The 25,478-nt window shown below is 38.4% G+C and overlaps 1 protein-coding gene and 2 long non-coding RNA genes across 3 annotated transcripts; all 3 read right to left on the bottom strand.

Moving 5' to 3' along the window:
* Nucleotides 1-802: 802 nt before the first annotated feature.
* Nucleotides 803-2,593, bottom strand: LOC145331422 (uncharacterized). Its single transcript, XR_013883724.1, has 3 exons — nucleotides 2,517-2,593; nucleotides 1,943-2,024; nucleotides 803-1,494 (listed from the first exon to the last, which is right to left on the bottom strand). It is a non-coding gene; the product is annotated as an uncharacterized LOC145331422 (long non-coding RNA).
* A 13,246-nt stretch (nucleotides 2,594-15,839) lies between these two features.
* LOC145331184 (uncharacterized) lies at nucleotides 15,840-21,561 on the bottom strand. The gene is made up of 7 exons (XM_080175806.1): nucleotides 21,453-21,561; nucleotides 20,714-20,826; nucleotides 20,234-20,299; nucleotides 19,021-19,090; nucleotides 18,605-18,635; nucleotides 18,200-18,304; nucleotides 15,840-15,849 (listed from the first exon to the last, which is right to left on the bottom strand). The coding sequence occupies exons 1-7, from the start codon at nucleotides 21,559-21,561 to the stop codon at nucleotides 15,840-15,842; spliced, it is 504 nt and encodes a 167-aa protein (XP_080031932.1).
* A 1,020-nt stretch (nucleotides 21,562-22,581) lies between these two features.
* LOC145332647 (uncharacterized) lies at nucleotides 22,582-24,778 on the bottom strand. The gene is made up of 4 exons (XR_013884249.1): nucleotides 24,690-24,778; nucleotides 24,004-24,035; nucleotides 23,860-23,903; nucleotides 22,582-22,645 (listed from the first exon to the last, which is right to left on the bottom strand). It is a non-coding gene; the product is annotated as an uncharacterized LOC145332647 (long non-coding RNA).
* Between the last annotated feature and the right edge of the window lie 700 nt (nucleotides 24,779-25,478).

Consider the following 25,478-nt stretch of genomic DNA (forward strand, 5'->3'; position numbering starts at 1 on the left):
AATACTTTGATGTTGCACCAGTTTTTCATGTACTCTAGTAAAGTAATACTTACAATTGGCTAGAATAACGATACCTTTACCCTACTTTACCCCTTCTCCTCACAAATGAACGAACTGACCAATAAATGAGGTCCATGTTATTAACCTAAATTGACGACAAACTACTATAGCCATCTTATTAGCGGTTTTAAGAGCAAATTGGAATTTGATAACACAACCTTTAGTTTTAAGTTTTTTTTAAAGATAAGGAATTAAAGATAAGTTATCTACATAAATGACAAGATAAAAATTAAATGAGTCTAGAAAGCAGGGGTCGGCAGCCGCAGCCACATTTAGCCGCGCAGCTTAGAGAAGCATAATAAATTTGCTGCACAGCTTTTATAGCCAAACAATAAGCATCAGTCTTAGTCGCAACTGCGCTACTTAAACCACTTGAAGCCTCAGCCGCATTCAGTCACATTTAGCTGAATGCGGCTGAGGCTTCGAGTGGATAATGTTTTTTTTTAAGCTACGCAGCTAACTCTTGAGGCTTCTCTAAGGCGCGGCTGATGGTAGCTGCGATTGCCGACCTCTGGTAGAAAGTTTCAGAAAAAATGTTGTAGATCTAGATTAATCAGAACGTTTACTAACTTGGGTACAATCAGATAGTATTTTTTCATTGCAACCATAAATAATAAGTCTGCAGCAAATAGTGAATTTTTAAGTATATAGCAGGCTTCCGGGAAATTATATCGTCCAAAACATTCGGCGCTCCTATTATTTGAACGAATCATATGTGACTTAATATAAACACACATTTTCCTCTGATTAAAATTCATTTCTAAGTTGGACGGATTATTGTGTTTGACAGTCCATCTAGGTTAATATATCTATTGATTCAGGAAATTTGAACCGACAACGAGCTGCCCACCAGCCGCTTATTTACTTTTACTTAGCTGCTCAATTGTTCATGGTGGATTAGGTGTTGCAATTAATAAGATCTTTTAGGTTTAGATAAAACAAGCCAAGCATATAATATGAAAAATATTTATTTCAATTTTTATTATAACATCTTGCATTGGTTATTTTTCATCATTTGAAGATTTTAAATCCAAATGATTTATTTTAAACATTTATTACTAAAATTGAGATATTTATTCAGCATGTATAATATAATGTAAATATATATAAAAATTTGGTAATTTCTCTCAAAGTGCTGTGTAGAGCACAAACCCCCCCCCTTATTATGAAGTAAATTAAAAATATGAGGTGGGGAGTAATTTTTCGTTTGTTTGTTCGTTACTTTAGGTTAGATTAGGATACAAGGGCACCGCTGAGTTTAGGCACAAGAAAAAAACTAAACCTAACCCCTTATTTTCAATTTATTAAAAAAAAACAAGGAGTGGGGGGTTCAGTGCTTGATAGACACTTCAAGTGAGATGACTAAAAATTTATATAAATAGATAGACTATGAAGAACACCATTCCAGCTGTCGAGAGACATAATAACGTAAACCTAAAACAAAATAAAGTCAATAACAAATTATAATTAAATAATAGTTATTTATCACATCGTATTATAGACAGTTTTCCTCTCATATAAAAATGAAAAGTATTACGGGAATTAAACATTTGGGAGTTTTATTTTGATATTCATGGAAAATTGTCTGAAATACAATGCCATACATTATTTTTCAATATGATTGAGAACCGGTTCTAATCCAGCAGATATCAATCTGTTACTAAGCCATACTGGAATAGTTATTTCTCGCATCGTATTATAAACGGCTTTCCGCGGATATAGAATGTACAATTAAAAGATTAAAACTAGTTTTTTTAGCCCCGAGGTGCCGGAGGCACCGGCTAAATAAACTGGTTTTAATCTTTTGATTGTACATTTTTAAGTGAGCAAGTATCATCTAATGTCCAGTGCCCTATCTCTCTCTTGCTCTCCCTGGAAGTACCTCATCAAGAAATAAAATGAACACCAGCCCATTTCGTCCTCGCCCCCACCTCGTTCAACGTCAGCCTGTCCAGCTGCCATGCCTGCCAGAAAACAATACATAAATTTAATTCAGATAAACAAGGATGACAAGATCCATAAAAGTGCAACAAATTAGACAACGTTTTTAATACTTAACATTGTTTTAAAGTGTTAACAAATATCGAGTATAAATATATACCAAAATTACAAAGACATACATACATAAGACTTGATTATAAGGATGTTTTGCTTTCGAAATTTGACCGATTCGTCCTAGGAATAATTATAATGAAATTTAGAGAAACAGGATAAACTTTTATTTAAAACAGCTATAACTGACATTCTGGTAGTGAATGTGATTATAGAATTGCTATGCTTTCCAAATTGTACCTAACTGCATCAGGAATCATGTCAAACAGAGTTTTCCATCGTTTTTTCTCTTTTTTCTTCTTCTTTATTTCTATTTCAATAATTTACTGTTTATCTTATCTTTATATTTCAAACATTATCGCCCTTATGGGACTTAATCATCTCCGTTAATAAAAAAAACTTACTTTTTATTATAAGATATTTAGACGGATGAAAAGTATCACCAGAGACAGTGAAACTTCATGATTATGGCAAATCTAAAATTATTTTATTTGTTTTATTTTATAGAATAGGAACAATTGGTGGTAAATTCATATTCCCATAAATTTAAGGGCGTGCCGGAAAGGGGTGTCAAGTAAATTTTGAAGTTGGAAATAATGCTTTTCTCACTATTCAGCCCTTTCATGCTCACAACCAGCAAATAGTTTAAATCCATGCCGTTGCCCATGTCCAGTTTATTAATTGAAAAAAGAGTCGCCTAGCGTTTGTTAAGACATTATTAAGCATCATTCAGACGGATTGACAGTCAGATATCATTCTATTTCATATCTAATAATTTTAATCAAATTCATTTGGTATTTTCTTGTTTCCTTATTAATTTTTGGTATTTTCAATGAATGTCTACTGCTTTACCAAAGACAAATAAACAACTAATAATTTATACAACCACCTCATTAAAAATATATTGAAACAAGAACAATTATCTACATAGGCAACGAACCAACTATATAGATATATAAAACACTACTTTTAACACAGGCTATTTATTAAATTAGATTATATCCAACTTATTTATTAATTTATTATTTATTAAATTTAAAAGAATAAAAAAGATTTGAGTGTTCATGGAGAATTATACCGGCTGCTCCCCTAGCATCTATGAGAATGACAGTACAATAGCCTAAAACCACCCCGATTGTAAAATAGAATAGCACATAATCATCCCGGGACCTATTTAAAACTTCATCAAAATAGAATCAATCAGTTCAGTAGTTGTCAAGAACAAAACAAAAAATCATATAATAGCAACGCTAAAGTAAATGAAGGATCCCATAAAATATTAATTACCTTACTTTTAGTGTTTAAAAACAACTTATTGCCAGCATGTCTGGTATGTAAGTGAAGTATGTTGTGTCAAGTATAAAAATGAACTAAACTAAACTGGAATAAAGAACCTGTGAGTCCTTTTCAAAGCCTCCTTTCTCTCGTTTATTCTACTCTTCATAGTAAACTATTTTGTAACAGGGAAAAGGGGATAGATTTATTATTGTTTTTTTACTTGAATTATTTGTTATTTTTACAATTGTTGATAGTTTAGAGTCACTAAATGAAATTTCATCGTTAAAAGGTGCTTCTATTCAAAACATTTCTTGACCACTGAACATCCCCCCACACCTGTTTTCAATTATTTAAAGAACTTATATCTAGCCCATGTGGGGATTTTCTGCCCTAACCTAAAATAAGTATAAAAATAAGGTTCACAAAACAAAAGTTCGCCTGTGGTCCAGATGCAATAATAGGGAAACAGCCAAATAAAATATCAAATCAGTTTGAACATTTAGTAATTAAAATCTCTATTACTTTTATTTAGACATTTTAATATAAAATTTTTTTTTACCACTTTACCTGTCCTGTATTTAAATATCTATTCTCTCCGCTACCATTATATAATAAATTAAATATATATGTTGTATATATTAATAACAATGTATTTGGTAACAAAAATAAAGTGGGTGTACCCCTTAATTGGGATCTAAAGGGATAAGACAATGACCGATAAATTTTTGTACATTCCCATTCGCCAATGATGATAAACAAAATTCCCCTTCTATAAATTACATTTAGTCGTTGAAACGTTTGGACACTTAAGTCAATGAAACAACCAATTTAAATTTGATAAAAGTCACCAGCGTTGACAAGCCAACAAAAAAAAATGTTATTATAAACGCTATAGAGACAAGTGTAATCAAAATATCCTTCCCTACCCAAGAAATTTTTAAAATTATTCCCAAAGATTCTTTCATGCCCAATTTTTTTCTTCCTTTCAACAAAACTCGTTATATTGATAATACTAAAATATGGTTACATGGGCGATATTGGTTTCTAATAGTAATGAAATATATTATTTGTTTTGTTTATGCATTTATATTTTTTTTTATTCTATTCAATGAATTTAAGTCAATACAGTGCACGTGGTAAAGAAGATGATAAAAGTCCCTCAACAGATTATGACGGCATACAATAAAATAACCAATGAGAGGCCAGCATAAATATTACAATTAATTACAGTTAATTACAGTGTATACTGGCCTCTCATTGGCTATTCTATCGTATGACGTCATAATCTGTTGAGGGACATCAATCATCTTCAGTGGTAAAACGTGTTTAAGGTTAAAAAATTGCTAAATCGACAGACATATTGGATTTTAAGATTGGCTTTGCTACCCCTGTATTAAAATATCCAACTATGCCTTGACATAGTACACAACATATTCCCCTGGAGGCATGCAATGGTTATTATTAGTACTGCGCCTTCTACAAAACTTATTTTGTCCGTCTGGTTATTCTTATCTTTTGATTATTTACATTATTAATCCTCAGTTTTATCTCAATACTTTTAAACCTAGTCCACAAAATCAAGCCTGTAGAGGCTTGCAAGATGGGTGATGTCTACTCCGCTCTTGCGAAAAAAGGAGTTTATGTGTGGTAATACGACACCCATACGGACAGGCCTATTACAGAGTTGCTTCGCTGTGACTTATGATAACAAACCCCCAGCACTAATCCTATTATATCACTATCCATCTCATGACCGCTGTTAACCCCGCACCCGGCGGTCAAACTAGCCTGCCTAAATGTGGGGAGGGGACTTGAACATGCAACTATCACGAGTCCATCATGCGCTTATATAATCGGGAGGCACTGCCTCCCCTTTTACCACCGCTGCCCCCACAGCCTGTCTACCGTCGGGCGCTAAGCCCTAGCGCCCCACACCCCCTTCAAACCTAACCATTGTTATATTTTTGTTGTATATATATAGTAAACATAACTTGTAAATATTATTCAGTTTAAATATATAATTCTGTATGATTGAATCCTGCTTGTTTGTTTGGTAGAATACTTAAAGGCTAGGGCCCGTTGAATCCGAACTCGTTACCCCGTGGGCCGAGTACGCTCGGCTTACCAGAACTTGGTGTCAGCGTGTTTCAATCGAGCCTTACAGAAACTAGCCTATTCTACCTCTGATTGGACCCTTTGGCAAGTAAGGGGACAATCAGCCGCCAACTGACCCGTGAGACGGCCTTTTTAGGTCGAATTTCCATCATTTTGAACGCAATATGTGGGCCTCTGGCCTACGGCAAGCAGATTTAGCCTGCTAAAAGCGCCAGTTAAGACGCTTTTTCCGTGTCGTGTAGGAGTAGCGCTAGGTGCGCAGCCACGGCAATCGGATAATTTAGCTCAGACGGCTACAAAACTGAGTCTAAATTGGCAAGTGTAGCTGGGACAAGCCCCAGGACACCCAGGCCAAACCTACGAGACAGACAGCTGTGTGCTGGTCTCCCTAAGAAGGCAATGTGTGGCTGCGAAGCTTCAGCACACAAGTAAGCCCTACCACTGCGACGGATAGCAGATTTTGAGCCACAGGCACGGCAGGACGGGACATTCCCTGCCGCTGCCTCCCAGGATTCGAACCCGAGGCGCTGCAGGACGGGCCATTCCCTGCCGCCATTTGTCGGGATTCGAACCAGCGGCGCTGTAGGACGGGTCATTCCCTACCGCCGTCACCCCTCTGAACCTTGCAGGACGGACATTCCCTGCTGCCAGTGCTTCCAGAATCGCACCTAGAGCTCCTAGTGATAACAACACATCATTGTGTATAAAATGTCAACCAAGTGATAAAAATAAATATAAAATTGTTGACCAAGTGATAATTAATAAGCTCTAGTGATTCGAAGCTACAGTCTAAGCCACCATGGTAAGCGATACCACCATAGCTGCGGTGCGGCCACCACCAAAGTTTCTGCCAACCCCAGCCGAACGAGAGGCCCCCTTGTCTCAAGGGCAGGACCTCCACTTCCCCTGCCATATCAGGGTGAGGTTTCCTACTCCTGACCCTGCCCAGCATGTACAGGTTGATGCCATGATTGACTCTGGCAACCGTGTACCAGGGTCTGCTGTAATTTCTGAGCACCTCATGCACGCGATGGGCGTGCAACGCATGTTGATTCCGGACAACACCCAGATCCTGACTGCTAATGAGGACGGCCAGCCCCTCCAGGTAATTGGAAAATTAAAAGAGTTATATATGGCAGTTTCACACACTCTTATACTCCATCTATACCACGTGTCTGTGGTCCGAAATCTCTCACACCCTCTGAACCTAGGAGGGTATTTTCTCAAGGAGTTCGGAACTAGGCTCTGTTTCGACATGCAACCACCTTGCTTGTGGGCGCGTGGGGAGTTTATCCCACTCCGTGGCGTCCCCATTGACCGGGAGACAGCCGAGAGAGAGCTAAGCTATGAGGGGCCTCTGCCAGGCCCCCTGCCTGAACAGCCGCGTGTGGTTGAGAAAGGCACACACTGGGTGGACGCTGAACTCAACGCACACAAGGGAGCTAACCTGCTAGCCATGGGGTTGCCCCCAGTGCCCAAGGTGCCAAGGGAGAGCCTGCCAACAACGTTTCCTGAGATTGCCAGCCCTCCAGAACCCATCTTCTCCTCCGACACTTTTATTAACGGCCAGCCGTGTCCACCTGGCCCCCTCTACCTGGGACCTCCAGCCAGTCCACCAGCCAAGCCCGAGTCCAGACCCGTCAAGTCGCGGTCTGATGTACCCGGAGCCACACTCAGCTCTCAGGCCCCAGCCTCTCCCGGCGCCGTGCCCGTCAAGTCGCGGCCGGACGCCCACGGAGCCAAAGCTGGACCCAGCACTTTGGCCTCTCCCAGCGCCGAGCCCGTCAAATCGTGGCCGGACGCCCCCGGAGCCACGCCTGGCTCCGACACGTCAGCCTCTCCAGAAGCCGAGCCCGTCAAGTCGCGGCCGGTGGGTCCCGGAGCCAAGGCTGACCCCTCACCAGCCACGTATAGGCTAAGCGCTGTCACTCCAACTGACGGTCAACCACCCCAGCTCCGCACAGCCAAGCGGGTGGTCCTGCCTGGCCGCGGGGTTATGGCGGTCCCTGTTGAGCTAGTGGGCCATTGCACCAAGGATGCCATTCAACTAGCTGCCCCAGAACAGAGGTTTGGGGAGGACCTTGTCATTCCAGAGGGCCTGTATGCCCACAGGCCCGGCTCTGCCACTGTGTTCAGAGTACTGGTGGTCAATGAGGGGGAGGCGCCCCTCTTGCTGGATGCTGGCCTCCCAGTGGCAGGGGAGCTGGTCAAACCTGACATTTTGGAGGTCTCTGATACGCCTCCCCCGCGTCTCCACTCGTTCCAAGAACCTGCTGAGCCTATAGACATGCAAGAGTTGTGGGAGGCCCTGGAGATGGAAGACAATGAGTTCCTACGCAAGGACCCCTTGCTCAAGAAGGAGGTCTGGACTACGTTGTCAGAGTACAGGGACGTCTTCTCCAATTCTACCCCCGGCTGCACAGATGTGGTTGAATTGCAGCTGCGCCTCAAACCAGGGACCCAGCCGATCCGCCAGGGATTCAGGGATCTGAACCCGCGGCAAGAGGCTGAACTGGAGAAACAACTGGACACCTGGCTGCAGGAAGGAGTTATAGAGCCGTCGGACTCCGCCTGGAGCAGCCCCCTGGTGCCCATCAAGAAGAAGGACGGGAGCACCCGCTGGGCCGTCGACTACAGGGCCCTCAACAAGTGTCTGGAGCTGGACAGCTACCCCCTGCCTAGGATCCAGCAATTGGTGGAACGAGCTGGCGGGCACCGTGTCTACAGTGCTCTAGACGCGGTGGCTGCCTACTACACCATCCGTGTGTCTGAGGATAGCCGGCCCTGCACCGCCTTCACCACCCCCAGGGGCTTGTATCAATGGAAAAGGATGCCCTTTGGCCTGGCTACGGCACCGTCTGTCTATTCCAGGTTTATTGCAGGGGTCCTAAACCCACTAGGCACAGCCAACCTCCAGTCATACCTTGACGACGTCCTGACCTTCCATCAGGATACCTGGGCCCACCTGGCCAGGCTCCGAGAGGTCTTGGAAGCCCACCGCAGGGGAGGGATCCGCCTCAAGCCAGCCAAGACCAAGTTGTTCCGGTCCAAGGTGGATTATCTGGGTCACACCCTCAGCCGTGAGGGGATAGCCATGCAAGAGGACTATATTGACCGCATCTTGGACTGGCCAGCCCCTAGCACCCCCAAGGATTTGCTGGCGTTGCTGGGCTTCTTTGGATACTACCGCCTGTTCATCCCAGAGTATGCAGACCTCACCTACGAGATGAATCGGCAGAAGACGGCCAAGGCCCTAACCTGGACGCCTGAGATGGAAGCCCAGCTGCTGCAACTCAAGGACAAGTTCCGCCAGGCCCCCATCCGAGCGCCGCCCAGGTTTGATTTACCAGCAGTGTTCCAGCTCACCACAGATTTCAGCAGCCGCGCCATCTCTGCCATACTGAGTCAATGCCAGGAGGGCAAGGAGAGGCTGATTGCCGCCGTGGGGCGCAAGACAACCGACCCTGAAACGCGCTACCCGTCCTGGAAGGGAGAGATGGCCGCCATTATCTATGGGATCCGAAAATTCCACGGCATCTTGTCCTACCGCAGCTTCCAAATCAACACTGATTCCTCTGCCCTGCTACAGATGAAATCACTGAACACATCCACAGGGATGGTGGCCCGCTGGCAGGAGGAGCTAGCGGCCTTGGATTTTACCGTCTGCCACCGGCCTGGCACTCAGAACACCAACGCCGACGCCCTCAGCCGCCGGGAAGATGCCAACATGCCAACGGCGAGCGCCGAAGAATTAGCAGAGCAGGCTGAGTATATCCACAACCTGGGCCAGCCAGGGGAGGCCGCAGCTAGCCGGCCTCCTGCCGCCCGACTGGATTCAGCTAGAGTATTGGAAGCCCAGACACAGGACCCCCTCCTGCTCCGTGTCCGCCAATGGGTGGCTGATGGCAAGGCCCCAACCAAGGCTGAGCTGCGTGGCAAGGAACGAGACGAGCAGCAGTACGCCAGCCGCTTCTCAGCCCTGGGGCTTGACGAGCATGGCTGCCTCACCACCACTGACCAGACTCTGACAGGGGAGAGGACAAGATACCTGCTGCCCTCGGCCCTCCAGAAGGACGCGTTCTTTCTAGCCCATGGGACCCCCATGGCTGGGCACTTTGGGATGGACGCAACTATCGCCCGCGTTGCCATGCACTTCTGGTGGCCCAACCTGGCCCGTGACGTCCGCCTGATGGTACAAACCTGCCCTGAGTGTGTCCAGAAAGTTACCAAGGAGAGGCTGAAGCAGGGGATCCACGTGCCCTCCCGCCAGGGGTATCCACAGCAAGTCCTATTCATCGACCTGGTGGGGCCACTGCCAGAGACCCCAGCTGGGAACCGCTACATCCTCACCTGCCAAGATGGATTTAGCCGGTTTGTCAGCCTCTACGCCATCCCCAACAAGCGCACCCTCACGGTGGCTGAAGCCCTGTTGCACCGCCACCTGGCCACGTTCGGATGCCCCCTGAAGATCCATTCCGATAATGGAATGGAATTTACCGGCCAGGTATTCCAGGAACTGGCCTCCCGGCTCGAGATTGGCCTGACACATCCACCACCCTACAACCCGCAGTCCAACCGAGTGGAGAGGTTTCATAGGACGCTCAACACAGGCATGCGCCTGTTCCTAGACAGAGACGATAACAACTGGGAGCCCCACCTGCCTGCCATCGCCTTTGCCTACAACACCAAGGCCTGCAGATCTACTGGTGTGACCCCGTTCCTGGCCTTCTTTGGGAGAGAGGCCAAACTGCCGGTGGACATGGTGCTACGGCTGCCAGAGACCGAATATGCTTCAGTTCCAGCCAACGTCCAAGCTCTGTTGCAGCGCTACTATGCAGTTTATGATGCCATCCAGCAGAAGGAGGAGGGAGCCATCAGGAGGAGCGCGGCAGCTTACGAAGGCACGGCCAAGTATGAGGTTGGAGACTTGGTCTGGTACCTGGCCCCTCGCCTGGTGCCAGGAAAGGCAGCCAAGATTACCAAGAGATGGACTGGCCCCTGGAAAGTAGTGAGGAAAGCTACAGAAGTCCATTATGTCATTAAACCTGCCTCTCCAGTAGCCAGAATCTCAGAAGTTACCGCGCATGTAGGCCGACTGCGCAAATACACTGGAGATGTGACTGCCCACCAGATCCCAGATGACATCCAAGTTGACGTGGACGGCGACGAGGATGCCACCGAGCTGCCAGTTGGAGCGGCGGCGCCCGCAGCTAGCAACCCAGGAGAGTTCCCAGTGCACCAGCCAGCCGCAGCCGCCCCACAGCCTAGCGGCCACGATCGTGACCCAGTGGAGGAAAACCTGCAGGAGCAGCCCAACGAACCGCCGCCGCCGCCGCCCGCTCCAGAGCCACTCAGAGATGCCATCTGGAACCCTGACTCAGACATGGAGAACCTGCCAGCCAGCAGCGAGCCTGTAGGAGAAGAGCCAGCCACTGCGATGGAAGAAGCCGCCCCAGAAGAAGAAGAAGAAGCCATGTGCCCCCTGCTGATGACAGCCATCCCCATCCGGGTCGGAGCTAGGAGGCCAAGCAACCTGAATCAAGCAGGCGCCCCCATGGAATTCTATGCGCCCTTTGCCATCACCATTCCACCCTTAGGAACCACCCGAGTCTGCCTAGGCCTCCGTGTCCAGCTACCAGCCGCGACAGAACTGATCCTGCAGACGAGGCAAAATTTCCAGCGGCGAGGCCTGGCCGTGGCCAACCCACGCCTAGAAGCCAACCAGGAGCTGACAATGCTGATCACCAACCACAGTCAGACCGAGCAACGAGTGTCCCGGGGAGCCTGTGTAGCCCGAGCTGTCCTCCATCGAGCTGTGCCCCAAGAACTGCCTGTCCGGCGCATGAGCCGGCTGTCGTATCCCCAGGTTCAAGGCCTAGTGGCTCAGGAGCCACGCAACCCTTGAAGGGGAGGTTGTGGTAATACGACACCCATACGGACAGGCCTATTACAGAGTTGCTTCGCTGTGACTTATGATAACAAACCCCCAGCACTAATCCTATTATATCACTATCCATCTCATGACCGCTGTTAACCCCGCACCCGGCGGTCAAACTAGCCTGCCTAAATGTGGGGAGGGGACTTGAACATGCAACTATCACGAGTCCATCATGCGCTTATATAATCGGGAGGCACTGCCTCCCCTTTTACCACCGCTGCCCCCACAGCCTGTCTACCGTCGGGCGCTAAGCCCTAGCGCCCCACACCCCCTTCAAACCTAACCATTGTTATATTTTTGTTGTATATATATAGTAAACATAACTTGTAAATATTATTCAGTTTAAATATATAATTCTGTATGATTGAATCCTGCTTGTTTGTTTGGTAGAATACTTAAAGGCTAGGGCCCGTTGAATCCGAACTCGTTACCCCGTGGGCCGAGTACGCTCGGCTTACCAGATATGTCCTATAACCCCAGAGGTCAAAACTCTCTTGTAAGCATTTTATGACAACTGCCATATGACATAGCTAAAAGGGGGGTCTCAAGATAACAAAAACCCCTTGTAGTTTAAGGGGTATAACTATTTTTTATGGTTATGATTGATTAATTGAGCTAAAGCTGGCAATAAGGAATAAAAAGATATTTTTCCCCCTCATTTTTAACTTTTCAAAGAAGCGCTGAAAAGTGTAATTTGTAAGGTAATAAAACTAAGTATATTATCCACCTCTTTTTAGGGGGTTGCTTATCCACTTCTCCTCTCATCCCTCTTTTTTAGACGTATTTTAATGACGTCCCACATGACACTTTCCAGTGCTCCCTTGTCAAATATCATATTACCTTTTTTTTAAATACTTTCAAAGTTAATTTCTGCCAAACTTCATATAATTATAATTAATAATTAATTTCACTTTGAAATTAGTTTTCCCTGTCTAAATAACAAATTACTGAATGAAGTTTATGGTTTTGCTGGATTATTGTGAAAGTTGACGGAGAATTATGTATTCCGAGACTTGACGGGTCACGAAGGATTTTACCGGATTATTCTGATTATTAAATCCAGAAATATGCCAAGTAAGAGCAGGCAAGGAGGGGACATTGGGCTGTTTATTACATTAAGTCCCCAAAGTTTTCTAATAATTATATATAATTTGGTGGCTTAACAACTTTTTGGACTTTTATTGAAGTTTGATTGGTTGGTTCTTAAAATGAATGTCCAAATGTTTCAACCAGAAATTGTAATCTAAAGAAGGGTTAATATTGTGTAGCGTCATTGGGGATATACATCAATTTATAGGCCACTATCTTATCCCTTTAGATCCTTGAGTAAGAATCATCAACCAATTATAATCAACGATACCTTTCCTTAATTAATTTAGCGAGAAATTAAAATCGATTAAAATGACGACATAAATGTGTGGAGAACCTCAAAAGATTGCTTTCCTTCATTTGATTACTTTCACTTTTCTGAAAGCGAAGCTTTTCTTTATTAATTGTCAAAGTAACAGTATGTCTGAGTGGAAGAATCTTGCTCACTGCTAGACCGATATGGTTCTGCTTTATAATGTAGATTATCATAGGTCATTGGAAGGTTTATAAACTATTTTGGTCAAGGGTACCTCCACCCTCCCAAGAAAAATCGGCCGTGGAAAAAATATCTGTTGATTTCATTTAATTTTCATATCCTTCAATTTACTAATTTGATAACTTTGCTTTTACTAATGTTGTCATTCTTGTTTTTTCATCAATATTTACTATGAATTTTAGTACAATTTTATCTATTTACAAACTAATTTAAAACATAACTTTTTTATCCTTACACTAAAGTAACAGGATGTTTGTGTGTCTGTCTGTGTGTTTGTTTGTACCGAGGGATCTCGCTAACCGCTGAACCGATCGGGTTCTCCTTAACAGGGTAGTTTCTCATAGGTCCCGGGAAGGTTTATAACTATTTTGGGGGAGGGTACCACAACCCTCCCAAGAGAAATAATAATAAATCGAAATTTTTATTTTAAGTATAGAGACTCCTACGTAACATTGCGAGGTATCGTATAAAGATACTCTTACGCAACATATTGTAGAAACTTGAACGCAACAAAAAACCAAACATTTAAAGTGCCACTAGAGGCTTCTAGGGGCGTAGCCGCTAGTATTATATATATAGCCAAGTAGGAATATATTTCTATGAATTTATTCATCAACAAAAACAAAAATAAATAAATAGCAAAGCATATGAATCTAAATTGAAATAAGTAATTAAAAACAACTGCTTAGCTGATACAAATCATATGAATTGAGACCTAGTTGGTTAATGGGAAAAACCTTCATATTAAAAAGAGTTCCCAGTGCTTTCCCTCAAAGTGCTAGTTGAACACTGAACACTCCCCTTTATTTTTGAAATAAACTGAAAACAGGCGTGGTTTAATATTCTTTGATTAAACCTAACACCTGCAGGGCTTATGCATGCTCTAAAAACAAGGAAGAGTAGAGGGTTCAGTTCTCAACAAGTACATATATATTATGTGGGATTATGGTGAGTTCTATTTCACCTCTAACAAATGCAAGCTAATTTTTAAACCTTTTCTATAATTGTAATTATTCTTAAGCTGATAGTTTTTAGGAGTAATCATTTGTGTGAGTGATAGGTTTTAAAACTTTATGTGTCGATATGTGTACAATTCATAGATACTTTTGAATAATTATCAAGGCTTTTAGTAACATATATTTATTGCAAAGTAGTCTATTAAACGTTATGGTCTTTTAAAATCCGCAGAAGCGCTTTGAATGTTGTAGATCTTGTTTTTTCGTATTCCCCATTTTTGTCGGTGACTAAAGCAAACAGGTTAAGCATTACCAAAAAACAGGGACTACTATGTCCAGAATCAGTAAAGCTTTTTGAAAGTAAGATCAAACTTATCAGGGGGGAGTGGCTTGCAGCAGGAATATGGGGATAAGACAATTAGATATTAATTTTATTATATCTCGATAATCTCCAAAACTAGTTTTATCTAGAAAAATTATGACAAAATAGCAATGGGAAACTTTATTTGGTTTGTATAATTATAATTAAGTAAGGGACTAAAAAAATGTTTAACATTAGGTTACATTGTCTGTAATGTAATGTCTGTAACTGATCATAAAACGTGTAGCTTGAATTTAGATTTAAAATAATACAAAAAAAGGTTTGATTACAGATAGAATAAATGATCATTAGAATGATGAATCACTTATTGAGTAGCATCGCTACTAAAAATTACAGGGAAATATGTTCTTTATAACCTTACTAGCGGCTTCGCCCCTAGCCTCTAGGGGCTTTGCCCCAAGAGGTGATATAATTTTTTTTTTTTGCCGAAATACGTAAAAGGACCAAGGAAATCTTCTACAAAAAAAAATAAAAAAAAATTGGGGGGATTTTTTGTTTCTGGGGGGGTTGGGGGTCCCACCCCCTATGAAAATAGCCTAAAACCACCACAGGACCAGTAGGTATATTCCCTGAAGAGTAGAATCCGATCGGTTCAGTGGTTACCGAGATCGTAAGGGACGGATGGACGGACGGACAGACAGACAGACGGACAGACAGACAGACATCGTTCTACTTTGTATTATAGATATTGTAATTTGTTTTTAGTCTGTAAAAGGGTAAAACAATAAATAATTAATGGTATATTGTGCTTTTATGATTTATTTATTATTAGTGAATTATGATGATAAATTTACGTATAACATGGATATGAATAAACTAGAGTTGGCTTGATATAATTATCTCCCTATTGGCTAGTTTTCTATATGCATATCTATTTCTCAATAAATCTATTTTCCTCACCCGGCATTACTATCTAAAAGAAAGTAAATATTTAATAATTTAAATGATTTTTAAAAGATTTTTTTAAATTATATTTTTTTCTTTACATTACCATCACCAAAGGGTTAATGATGATGATTACAATTTTAGTTTAATATTTGAACACACAAAATGTCGCCACAATCGAATTCTTTTAAAACATAGTTTTCTTAAATTTATCATATTATAAATTTAAATTTTCTTTTTTATGATTAGAAATTAAATACATCAATATAAGGTAAATAGCAACATGAAATGAAAAAATGAATTTATTTTTAATAAAGTAAAATAATGGGTCTTATCGTTCTGGGCAATGAGAGTTTATTATGGATTATTGGAGCACTATGAGTTTTAATCATATATTTCTTGGAAAACTTGAGCTCGTTTATAGACATTTATTTCCTATATAGATCTGACATGGATCTTGAAGCAATTAAGCAGGCCGTTTTGTACATGTTAAAAATTGGAAGATTTCATTAAATAAAAGTAATCGCAAATATACTTAGTAAATAATTAATTTGAACAAGAACAATTATTTCTTCAGCAGTAGCAAGCTTACAATATTCTAGATTTAAAAAGATAACAGAACACTTATTAAAACATAAATTTACTAAAGAAACTTTATTTATGCTTATAAATTCTATGGTGGCAGTCGACCTTTTGTAATGGACATTTATTGTTTTATAGTTGCTGCGCTTCATATTTTATGGTAATATTATACAAACAGAATGAAGCAAAGCATTCCAGCAGTCATTGCACACAACAAGAAAAACCTAAACAAACAAGGAATATAATGGTCAGAAGTAGCGCAGTACAAACACATTTTTGTCATTGTATAAATTGGGTGATTTTTAGTGTCTTCATATTCTACCTTAAGTCAGGTTAGGTTAGGTTATATTTAGTGCAGGGTAGCCACGCAGTGTTAGGACCCACTGCAAGGGTTAGGCATAAAGAAAAGTCATTTTGAGCCTTAAAGTTTTTTAGATATCGTATTCCTACTTGTGTTTAGATATAGATAGACTGACAAACATCCATTAGGTTGCTAACATGGACATCATTTATTGGTCAGTTCGTTCATCCAGTTAGGGAAGGGGGTAGGTTAAAGGAATTGGATAGGCCGGGTGTCGTTATCTAAGCTAGCTGCGAGTAAAACTTTTTAGAGTAACTTAAAATCTTGTGCAAAATACATCCACGTAATAATGCATCGATTATATTAGCATTAAAAAACGATTTTTAAAGCGCAACTTCTATAATGGTATATTTTAGCGTCATGAGAATGTAAGAAATAAATTTTATGTTACAAAAAATACCTAATTAAGAAGTAGAATGAGCACCAAGAAGTTTCAACTTTTTTATCCTCCACCTTTTCTATGTCTATGTGTTCATCAATCGCTTTGGTGCTGGAAAGATAATAGTTATTTCTCGTATCGTATTATAAACGGCTTTCCGCGGATATAGAATGTACACTTATAAGATTAAAACTAGTTTTTTAGCCCCGAGGTGCCGAAGGCACCAGCTAAAAAAAACTAGTTTTAATCTTATGATTGTACATTTCTGCTAGACATTCGTATTGATGAGAACCGGTTCCTATCCACCAGTGCCTTCGGCACCTCGGGGCTAAAAAACTGGTTTTAATTTTATAATTGTACATTCTATATCCGCGGAAAGCCATTTATAATACGAGAAATAACTATTTCCGTATTTATTCTAAACCGATTAACATCTGGTGGATTAGAACCGGTTCTTAGCCATGTGAAAAAATTATGCCTTGCATCTTTTTAAAAGCGAAGCTTTTCTATAATTAGGGTCGGTCCGTCCGTCCGTACGTCCGTCCGTCCGTACGTCCGTCCGTCCGTCCGTCCGTCCGTCACGGATAGCTTTTTTCGTTAATTTAGACATGTTAGAATTGTCCTATCGATTTCAAATTTTGCATGGTGCTTCCTTTAGTAGTTAGGTACGATTTAAAAAGCGTAGCAACTCTATAATCATTACCAAAATGTCCGTACGTCCATTTTAAACATGTTGATTTTTTTACTTTTTTAAATAGCTTTTTTCGTTAATTTAGGCATGTTAGAATTGTCCTATCGATTTCAAATTTTGCATGGTGATTCCTGTAATAGTTAGGTACGAGTTAGAAAGCGTAGCAACTCTATAATCATTACCAGATTGTCCGTACGTCCATTTTAAACATGTTGATTTTTTTACATTTTTAACAACAAATTTGTATGTGACCTAATCATCCGATTGGTCTGATTTTTGGTATACTGATTCCTGGGACAACAAAGTACAATATTATAAGCGAAGCAACTCTATAATCAAGTCCTAAAAAAGTAAGTATGTCCATAATCATTATCCTATATCAAGCAGTTTTTCAACAAATTTACTTACAATTCTGCTTTAACTCTTATACATTCGCATTCTGATTATTCAGTTCTGACATTATACAAGTGTTAATGTCCGTTTGTTCTACCGTTTCAGAGCTTCGCTTTTATGGATGTTGTCATCCTTGTTATATCAAGTTTTCTACGAAAATTAGAATGTACAATTATAAGATTAAAACCAGTTTTTATAGCCTGTGCCTTCGGCAACTCGGGCCTAAAAAAATGGTTTAATCTTATTTGTACATTTTATATCCTCGGAAAGCTGTTTATAATGCGATGCGAGAAATATCTATTAATATTCCGGCAGTTTCCTTCAAAGATACTAGTCGAGTACAGAAACCCTACTTATTTTGAAATTAAGGGCGAGGGTTACAGTTTGATTTCAGGGCAGGTTAAGTTGTGTTAAATTGGGTACAAGTAAGCCAGAAGGTTATGGTTCCTCCCCCCCCACTGCAGGGGTTAAGCATAAAGTAAATAATTACCTTCCCATTATTTTTAATTATTCTCGTTATGGCAGAGATTTTAAAAACATACCTGTATACATTGTAACAAGCTCCACTGGTATCATCTGTTATTTGTCCAATTAAAATATTATCTGCCAGCTTAAATGTCCAGCCAGGATTTAGCGCCAGCTGGGAACTGTAATACAATTTCATTAGTAACTGCTCTGCAGGTCACCTGTCTGTCTGTGAAAAAGTATTGGATTGTCCTTATTAGAATTACAAATAACAAATATTTTTGTGCTTTCCTTAAAAGTGTCTGTTGATCACAAAAACTCCCTTGCTCTTTTTTTCTTAATGTACCTAATATAACCTTACCTAACCTAGCCTAGGTAAAACACTATCACTCGAAAAATTACCCCAATTATTTTAAAATAAGGGGGTTCTGTGCTCAACCAGGCACTTTGAGAGAACCCCCCGATTATCTGTGGTAACTTACGCTGACGGAGAGAAGTAGCACATGGGATCATCTAAAATTAAATTTGAATTTTTATATTTAAAAAAATATTTTCAATTGTTTTTATGAAAAGCAGTTCAGTACTCTATAATTAGGATATGTCCGTCAATATGATTATGCAATGTTGTTTGATTTTTGTGGCATCAGATATTTTTTCAACTAATATATTTTTAACATTAATGATTGTCCATGATTAAACTATTTTTGTTGGTTAAAATAAAGTTAACAAAATGTCATAAATCATTAAATATGACTTAATCAAAAAAAAATTTAGTTAAATTAATCATGTATTATTTAGATTACAATGCTAACAGGTTCTATTTTTTAAAATTAATACTTAATACTAAGTATCATGTCTATCATACATGGACAGGTAAATCTATAAATGTAATACTTACTAATAGAGGAGCCTAGACAAGAATCAGCATCCATATTACACGCACTTGCGGACAACCCGTGGCGACCAACCTAAACATTTTATCCAGTTCTATACAGCAGTAAGATGTGTGTTTGTATGTAAAATTGTTATGGAAGTTTAATAATATATAATTAAAGAAAGGGTTTTATGCTATCTTAGGGGGATGGAAATTTCGTTAAATTAATATCTTTTTTTAAAGATGAAAATGAATTAATGGCGGGGGGGGATTATTTGGTTTTATAGGATCCTAGTTATAATTCTTAATGATAATGTCTATCAAAGAGAATAAAAAACTTTAGCTTTTTAATGGCTGCATGTCAATTTCATTTCAACAATTTATGAATATTCTTATTCATTTAAAGGAAGCCTGCAAGAAATACAACGCTTTCACTGCTGAAAGACGGCCACAAGTGGACCAAATACCCAAAATTTGAAGCCTTCAGCTTCTATAACAAAATAGTTCTAGACATTTTAAAATGACATTTTATGTACAATGAAAATTTTGAAAGAATTGCAATGCTCATGTTGAAAACTTTGAAATTAAACTACGTAGCCTAAAAACAAAATTATAAGCTTATTTTTGTCATAAATTTAGGATTCCAGTAACTAATTATATTTTTACAATAAAAATACCCATTTTTATAGTCAAAATCATTAAAAAAAATTAAGTTTAACTTGTGTTGTACCTAGTGTACTGTAGCCAATCAGAAGGCTGAATCAGCTTAATAACCAATCACAGCTGAGATTGTATTAGTTTCCCCCTTTGTTTCCGCTATGATTTTTGTTTAAAAATGCAATTTAAATCGAATTTTTTTCATAGATTTTGACTATGAAATGTGGTGTTTTTATTGTAAAAATGTAATCAGTTACCGGCAATCTAAGTTTCTGACAAAGATAAGGTTATAATTTTGTGTCTAGGCGACGTAATTTAATATTGTTTTTTTCTTTTATAAGCATTGGAAATCTTTCAAAAATTTCATTGTACATAAAATGCTATTTTGAAATGCCTAGAACTTTTTTGTTATTGAAGCTGAAGGCTTTAAATTTGGGGTATTGGGTCTACTTGTGGCAGTCTTTCAGCAGTTAAAGCGTGGTATTTCTTGCAGGCGTCCTTTAATATGAAAATTATACGTACTATATGTATATAAACCAATAACATTTATTGGTTTTCAATTAGAGATTAAAATTTGTACCTTTAGATATTGATTATGATCTACTGTATATTCGACAACGTGCAGCTTAGTGTCATCCAAAGTTTCCTAAAACATAACTTGTTAAATCTAAAGATTTTAACTACAATTTACTAAACAGATAGTGTTAAGAATTTAACTTTTCATAGATCAGACTGATTCTCTTATTCTCGTTCGCATAAAAACTTTAGAAAGTTTTAGTTGTCTTAATTGGTTTGTACAGGAGAGTGTAACTTTACAAAATGTCTCAAAAATTACCCATGTAAAGTCATAAAAATGAGTGATTATCCATCTCTTTTTAGGTTTTTTCCCCACTTCTCCTCTCATCCCCCTCATTTTATGACGTCACATAGCTGTTTTTTGAGACACTTTTTAATGTTAGTAGCAGAGTTTAAACTTTTCCATGCAATATATGAAGATATGAAAGTTTTATGGCTTTTGAAGTTCAAATTTCATGAACTGGTTTCTGTTCTTTGATATGACCTGACTTCCACTTGCTGGTCTGGAGTCATCAGAATCATCCAAATCAATAATATCAACTCCTTCATCATCAATAATGATCTCCACGTCAGGTTTCACAGCAACAGTATCTGCTCCTTAGAAATAAATGTTTTCATGAGCGTCGTAACATTTTAGATAGGTTTAAAGAAGAGATGTGTAGGGGGGGGGGAGGGGGCATCCATCCCCTTTGCAAAATTTAGGCGTGTGGTCAAACCCTCCTACACCCTTCTGCACGCCACTGTAATTATAAGTAAGTCTGTCTGACCATTAGAGTAAAACACTAGGGGTTAAAAACTGTATGTCCCCATCCCAAGGACCTTGTGCCGACTGTCAATTGGGTCTTTGAAAATCAACCAATAATATCGGGAATATTAACACAGCCAAGCAGCAGAAACCAACGTAAAAAGTCCTTAACAAGGGGGATCCAGGTAGTTGTCTGGTTATACATTTTTACTATATATATCTTTTGTCGGACCGTCCGTTGTTAACACATAGTACACATAGTAAAATGGCAATAGTTTTCAGTCAGTCAGTCAGGGAACAAACACTTCTAAAGATGTTTTGTTTCTAATTAACATTAAGAAATTCTACATAAGTCTTAGAAAGAATTAAGTATCTGTACTTTCAATAACATATTCTTGGAAATTACTTTTATACAGGATTAATCTACAATGTATTTAAGTAACTTTATAAAACATAATAATTGAATCTAAAAGTATACCTGGGTTTTGAAAATCATTTTCAACTTTATTAGTATGATTTTCTTTATCATTCATCTGTTCTTTAGTAATTGTGCTGTCATTTTCATTTCCTATTTCTTCATTTATCATTTTCTCTATGGTATTATCTTCTAATGTTTCAATATTTTCATTATGTTTTGATACATATTCCTCAGTCTTTGTTTCTTCAATACATTCTTCATTTTCATTTTCAGTATCAACATCTTTATTGTTTTCAGTTTCACTAGGTACACTTTCATTATGTTCCTTTAAATAAAAGAAAATATATCAGATTAAGCTCTTACCAATTTTGAGTAATGCCTCTGATTCAATGAATCTCTTTCTAGGACTTTTAATGTGTTTTGGTATTTAATCCTTTGATTGTATGGCTTTTTTATAATTTCATTAGTGGTAAGTAATAGTTTTAGTATAAGTTATGCATGCTTATTTTTTTTCTCAAAAAATAGTTGCGTTGACTGTTGAATTAAATAAAAATTGGTCATAGTTGACATAGCTTCATACTTAGTTGAAATAATAGCGACAATGTTTTTGAAAAGTTTAAGATGACATGGTAGCAGGACAAAGTGTCTCCAAACTCAGCCATGTGATGTTATAAATATTAGGGATTTTCAATCTCTTTTTTAGGGGTTTTTCTTTCTCACTTTACCTCCCATCTCACTCATTTTCATGACGTCACATGGCTGATTTTTGAGACACTTTGGCCCGCTACATGACATGGTCAAAACTCAACCTCTACAATTATTTGATTTTGATGAATGCACTACATTTAACGCTAGGCCTCTATTACTAATACCTCAAAAGTCAAAATCTAGTTTAAAATAAGCTTACATTATTTTCTATTTTTGTTGAATTTTCATATGTGAGTTCAATATTTCTTTCTTCAGTTTGTTTTCCAGAGATGTTTCTAAACAAAACATTTAGCTAAATCCTATAAGAATTCTAAGGATAGTCTTATAGTTAAGGTTTCATTAGTCTTACAGTATATATAAAGAAAGGAAAATGTAAGACTAAGGAAACCCTAACTTCTAGCCTAAGAAATTTTATGGAATTTGGCCTATTAAAATAATAATTTATGAATTTAATCAGATAAATAGAAATTATATGATTTTGATTACCTGCCATTTTCTAAAGATTTGATTTCATAATTAACAATACTGACAGGACTTTCACATTTCTATAAAAACAATCAATACTTAAAGAGACTAAATCTATGTATGTAGAAAATTGTTTGTTTGAAAATCAGCCGGTGCTTTGTTTCAAAGTGCATATTGAACCCTAAAACCCCCCTTCTCATTTTATAAATGAATTGAAACTAAGAAGGGAGGTTATTTTTCTTTTTATGCCTAACCCCTGCAGGAGGCTAACTCTCTATGTACCCTAACCCTAACCATGTGGGGCTACCACACTAACCTGACCAAAAGTAATAAAGAAAAAGAAAATGAATTTTAGTTTTGTTGCTCTCATAATTATTAATTAAAATATTCATTAGTTTATAAATATAAATCTTTTGAATTCTTCATCTTTAATTAATCTTATTTTTAATAAAACTTTATCATCAAACGCTTATAGAATTTAAACAAACATAAATTTAATAGGTTATAGTCCCTTTTGTGACAACGCCTCTAAAGGCTGTTAATAGGTTATCTTAGGTTATGTTATTGCCCGCAGTGTTAGGCAATTGGCTTCGCAGGGTTAGAGCCCCCCACAGGGACTAGAAGTAGGAGAAAAGCTACTGTGAAAATACGACGAGGTGTTGCCACGAAAGAGACTATATTACAAATACTTTTTTTTTATGAAAGTTCATAATAATTATTGTTGATCAACTTTTTAATTGTCTATAGATCCCAAAATATGATAAATCATAGGGTTGAGTAGCGGAGGTGATTCACGGACTAGTGAGGCTTATGCTGGCTGTTGATAAGACTATAGTTTACTTTGCGGCTGTTAAGATTAAAGTGAGGTTTAATGGGTGGCTTACAAACCCGCGCGGCTGACAGTTAAGCTTTTGGTGACTCACTAAGCTGCCTGAGGGTCATAGCTGAAGCCTTGGCTGCTGAGCTTTGATAATCTATCATTAAATCGTCGATAAAGGCTTATGAAAGAAAATATTTAATCAGATTGATATCTTTTTGATTGGTTTTTAAATTTAATCAAATTTTTGTAGTTCTGCAGCCACATTTTGATATCAGTAATTACTAAAGCTGCAGCTGTAGAGACAACCATTTATTTTATAAATATGCAGCCGTACTATTCTATTGACTGCTGTTAATTTGATCAAATTGGCAGGGAAAATAAGAAAAAATCTTCAAATGAAAAAGAGATTGGGCTATATTTGTTAGACATATTTCTGCAATGTTTGATTATAAAAAATAATGATTTAAAAGTAACCTTTAGTGATATTTTCGGTTTTGGTGAAACAGAATCTTCTGAGTCTTAATTAAATCATTGAATTGATTAATTTTCATTAATTTTGAACATCATTAAAGTTTATTTATAAAACTAAATATGTCGGTATTATTAGAAATTTCTCACCTTTCTTATCTCTTGGTTTACTTGTTTCTTTCCTATACATATGGAGTAAGGTAAATATAAATTGACTTAAAAAAAAATAATAAAAAATCTACTTTGTAATAATACATAGAATATAAATTTTATATAGAAAATCACACAACCTATATATATAACACAAATAAAAAGTTTCTGCAGTAAATTCCGGGAGGGCGGCTGATTGGACTTTAAACTACACTTGTACCCAACTTTAAAGACACATTTTCTCATTTTATGCTTAAAACATTGAGTACCTTAATTACATCCTGATTGGGTGGTTGAGACTAGCCGTATACAAATAATTTCATCTATATTTCTAATCTACTGAAGGGGAAACTTTTATGTTTATAATCATTGGGAAGGTAAATTAAATTTTGGTCCATTGTCTTATCACTTAAGATCCTTGATTTTTAAAAAATTGTCAGGGATATAAGGGTAAGAGAAATGTTAAATATTGTGCTGCAAATTAACCAGGGCTGGGCAACCGCACGTCAGCTATCTGTAAGCCTCAGGGAAAGCAATCTTTAAAAGTTTTAAAAATCAACTGAAAATATAAACCTACCTGGCAATTTGGCGTTCCTTCTTATAAAAAAAGTTTTGAAATCATACAAACGGGTGAAAATTTGAGGCTTAGTCGCTTCTGACGCGCGGCTGCCAACCTCATACCTAACCTTATACTTCCATAAATAGATTCCTCATAATCCCTCAAATCTTGAGACTCAATGGACAGAGATCTTTTTCTCCGACTTTCTCTAGATCTAAATAATATTTTAAAAATTATATATCAGTGTTAACAAGTAAAAAGAACATTGAAAAACATTCCATAAAAGCAAAGCTCTGAAACTGTACACGCATTAACACTTGTAAGGTGTCAGAACTGAATAAACAGAAAATAAATGTAAAGTCTAAACAAAATTTTAAGTAAATTTATTACAAAAATGTTAAATTACAGGATACTGTTTGATGTATTTTGTTATCCTATCGATAGGACAATTCTAACATGTCTAAATTAACGATAGGAATTAAAAGCAAACAAAAGTCTAAATTATAGTAAGGCTGTGCTAAAAAATTATATTTAATATTCATTTAATCCCATCCTACTTAAAAATATATAATATTTCTTTTTTTTCTTTTTTTAAATTATGTATTTACCCACCTGCAAAAAACAAGTTTGGATGAAATATTTTTTTTAAGCCGCAGGCTCCAAAATATTTAATATGAATTAATATGTTAACAAGTAAAATCTTATGCAAAAAAACATTAAATTTAAGTTTATGGTGATATATGTGTCAATTGAAGAATATTTATAATGACAAGACTTTTATAAGTAGGTAAAGTACTCTGCCTAAAATGGTACGACAAAAAAAACATTAACATTTGCAGAGTGTCTGAGCTTAATAAACAGATTATTTATTTGTTGCAAAACTGCTAAATTACAGAATATACCTACATTTATAGGA

The sequence above is a fragment of the Acartia tonsa genome, chromosome 11 (genome assembly GCF_053477335.1).
Source record: "Acartia tonsa isolate MP-2025a chromosome 11, ASM5347733v1, whole genome shotgun sequence".
NCBI classification, from domain to species: Eukaryota; Metazoa; Arthropoda; class Copepoda; order Calanoida; family Acartiidae; genus Acartia; species Acartia tonsa.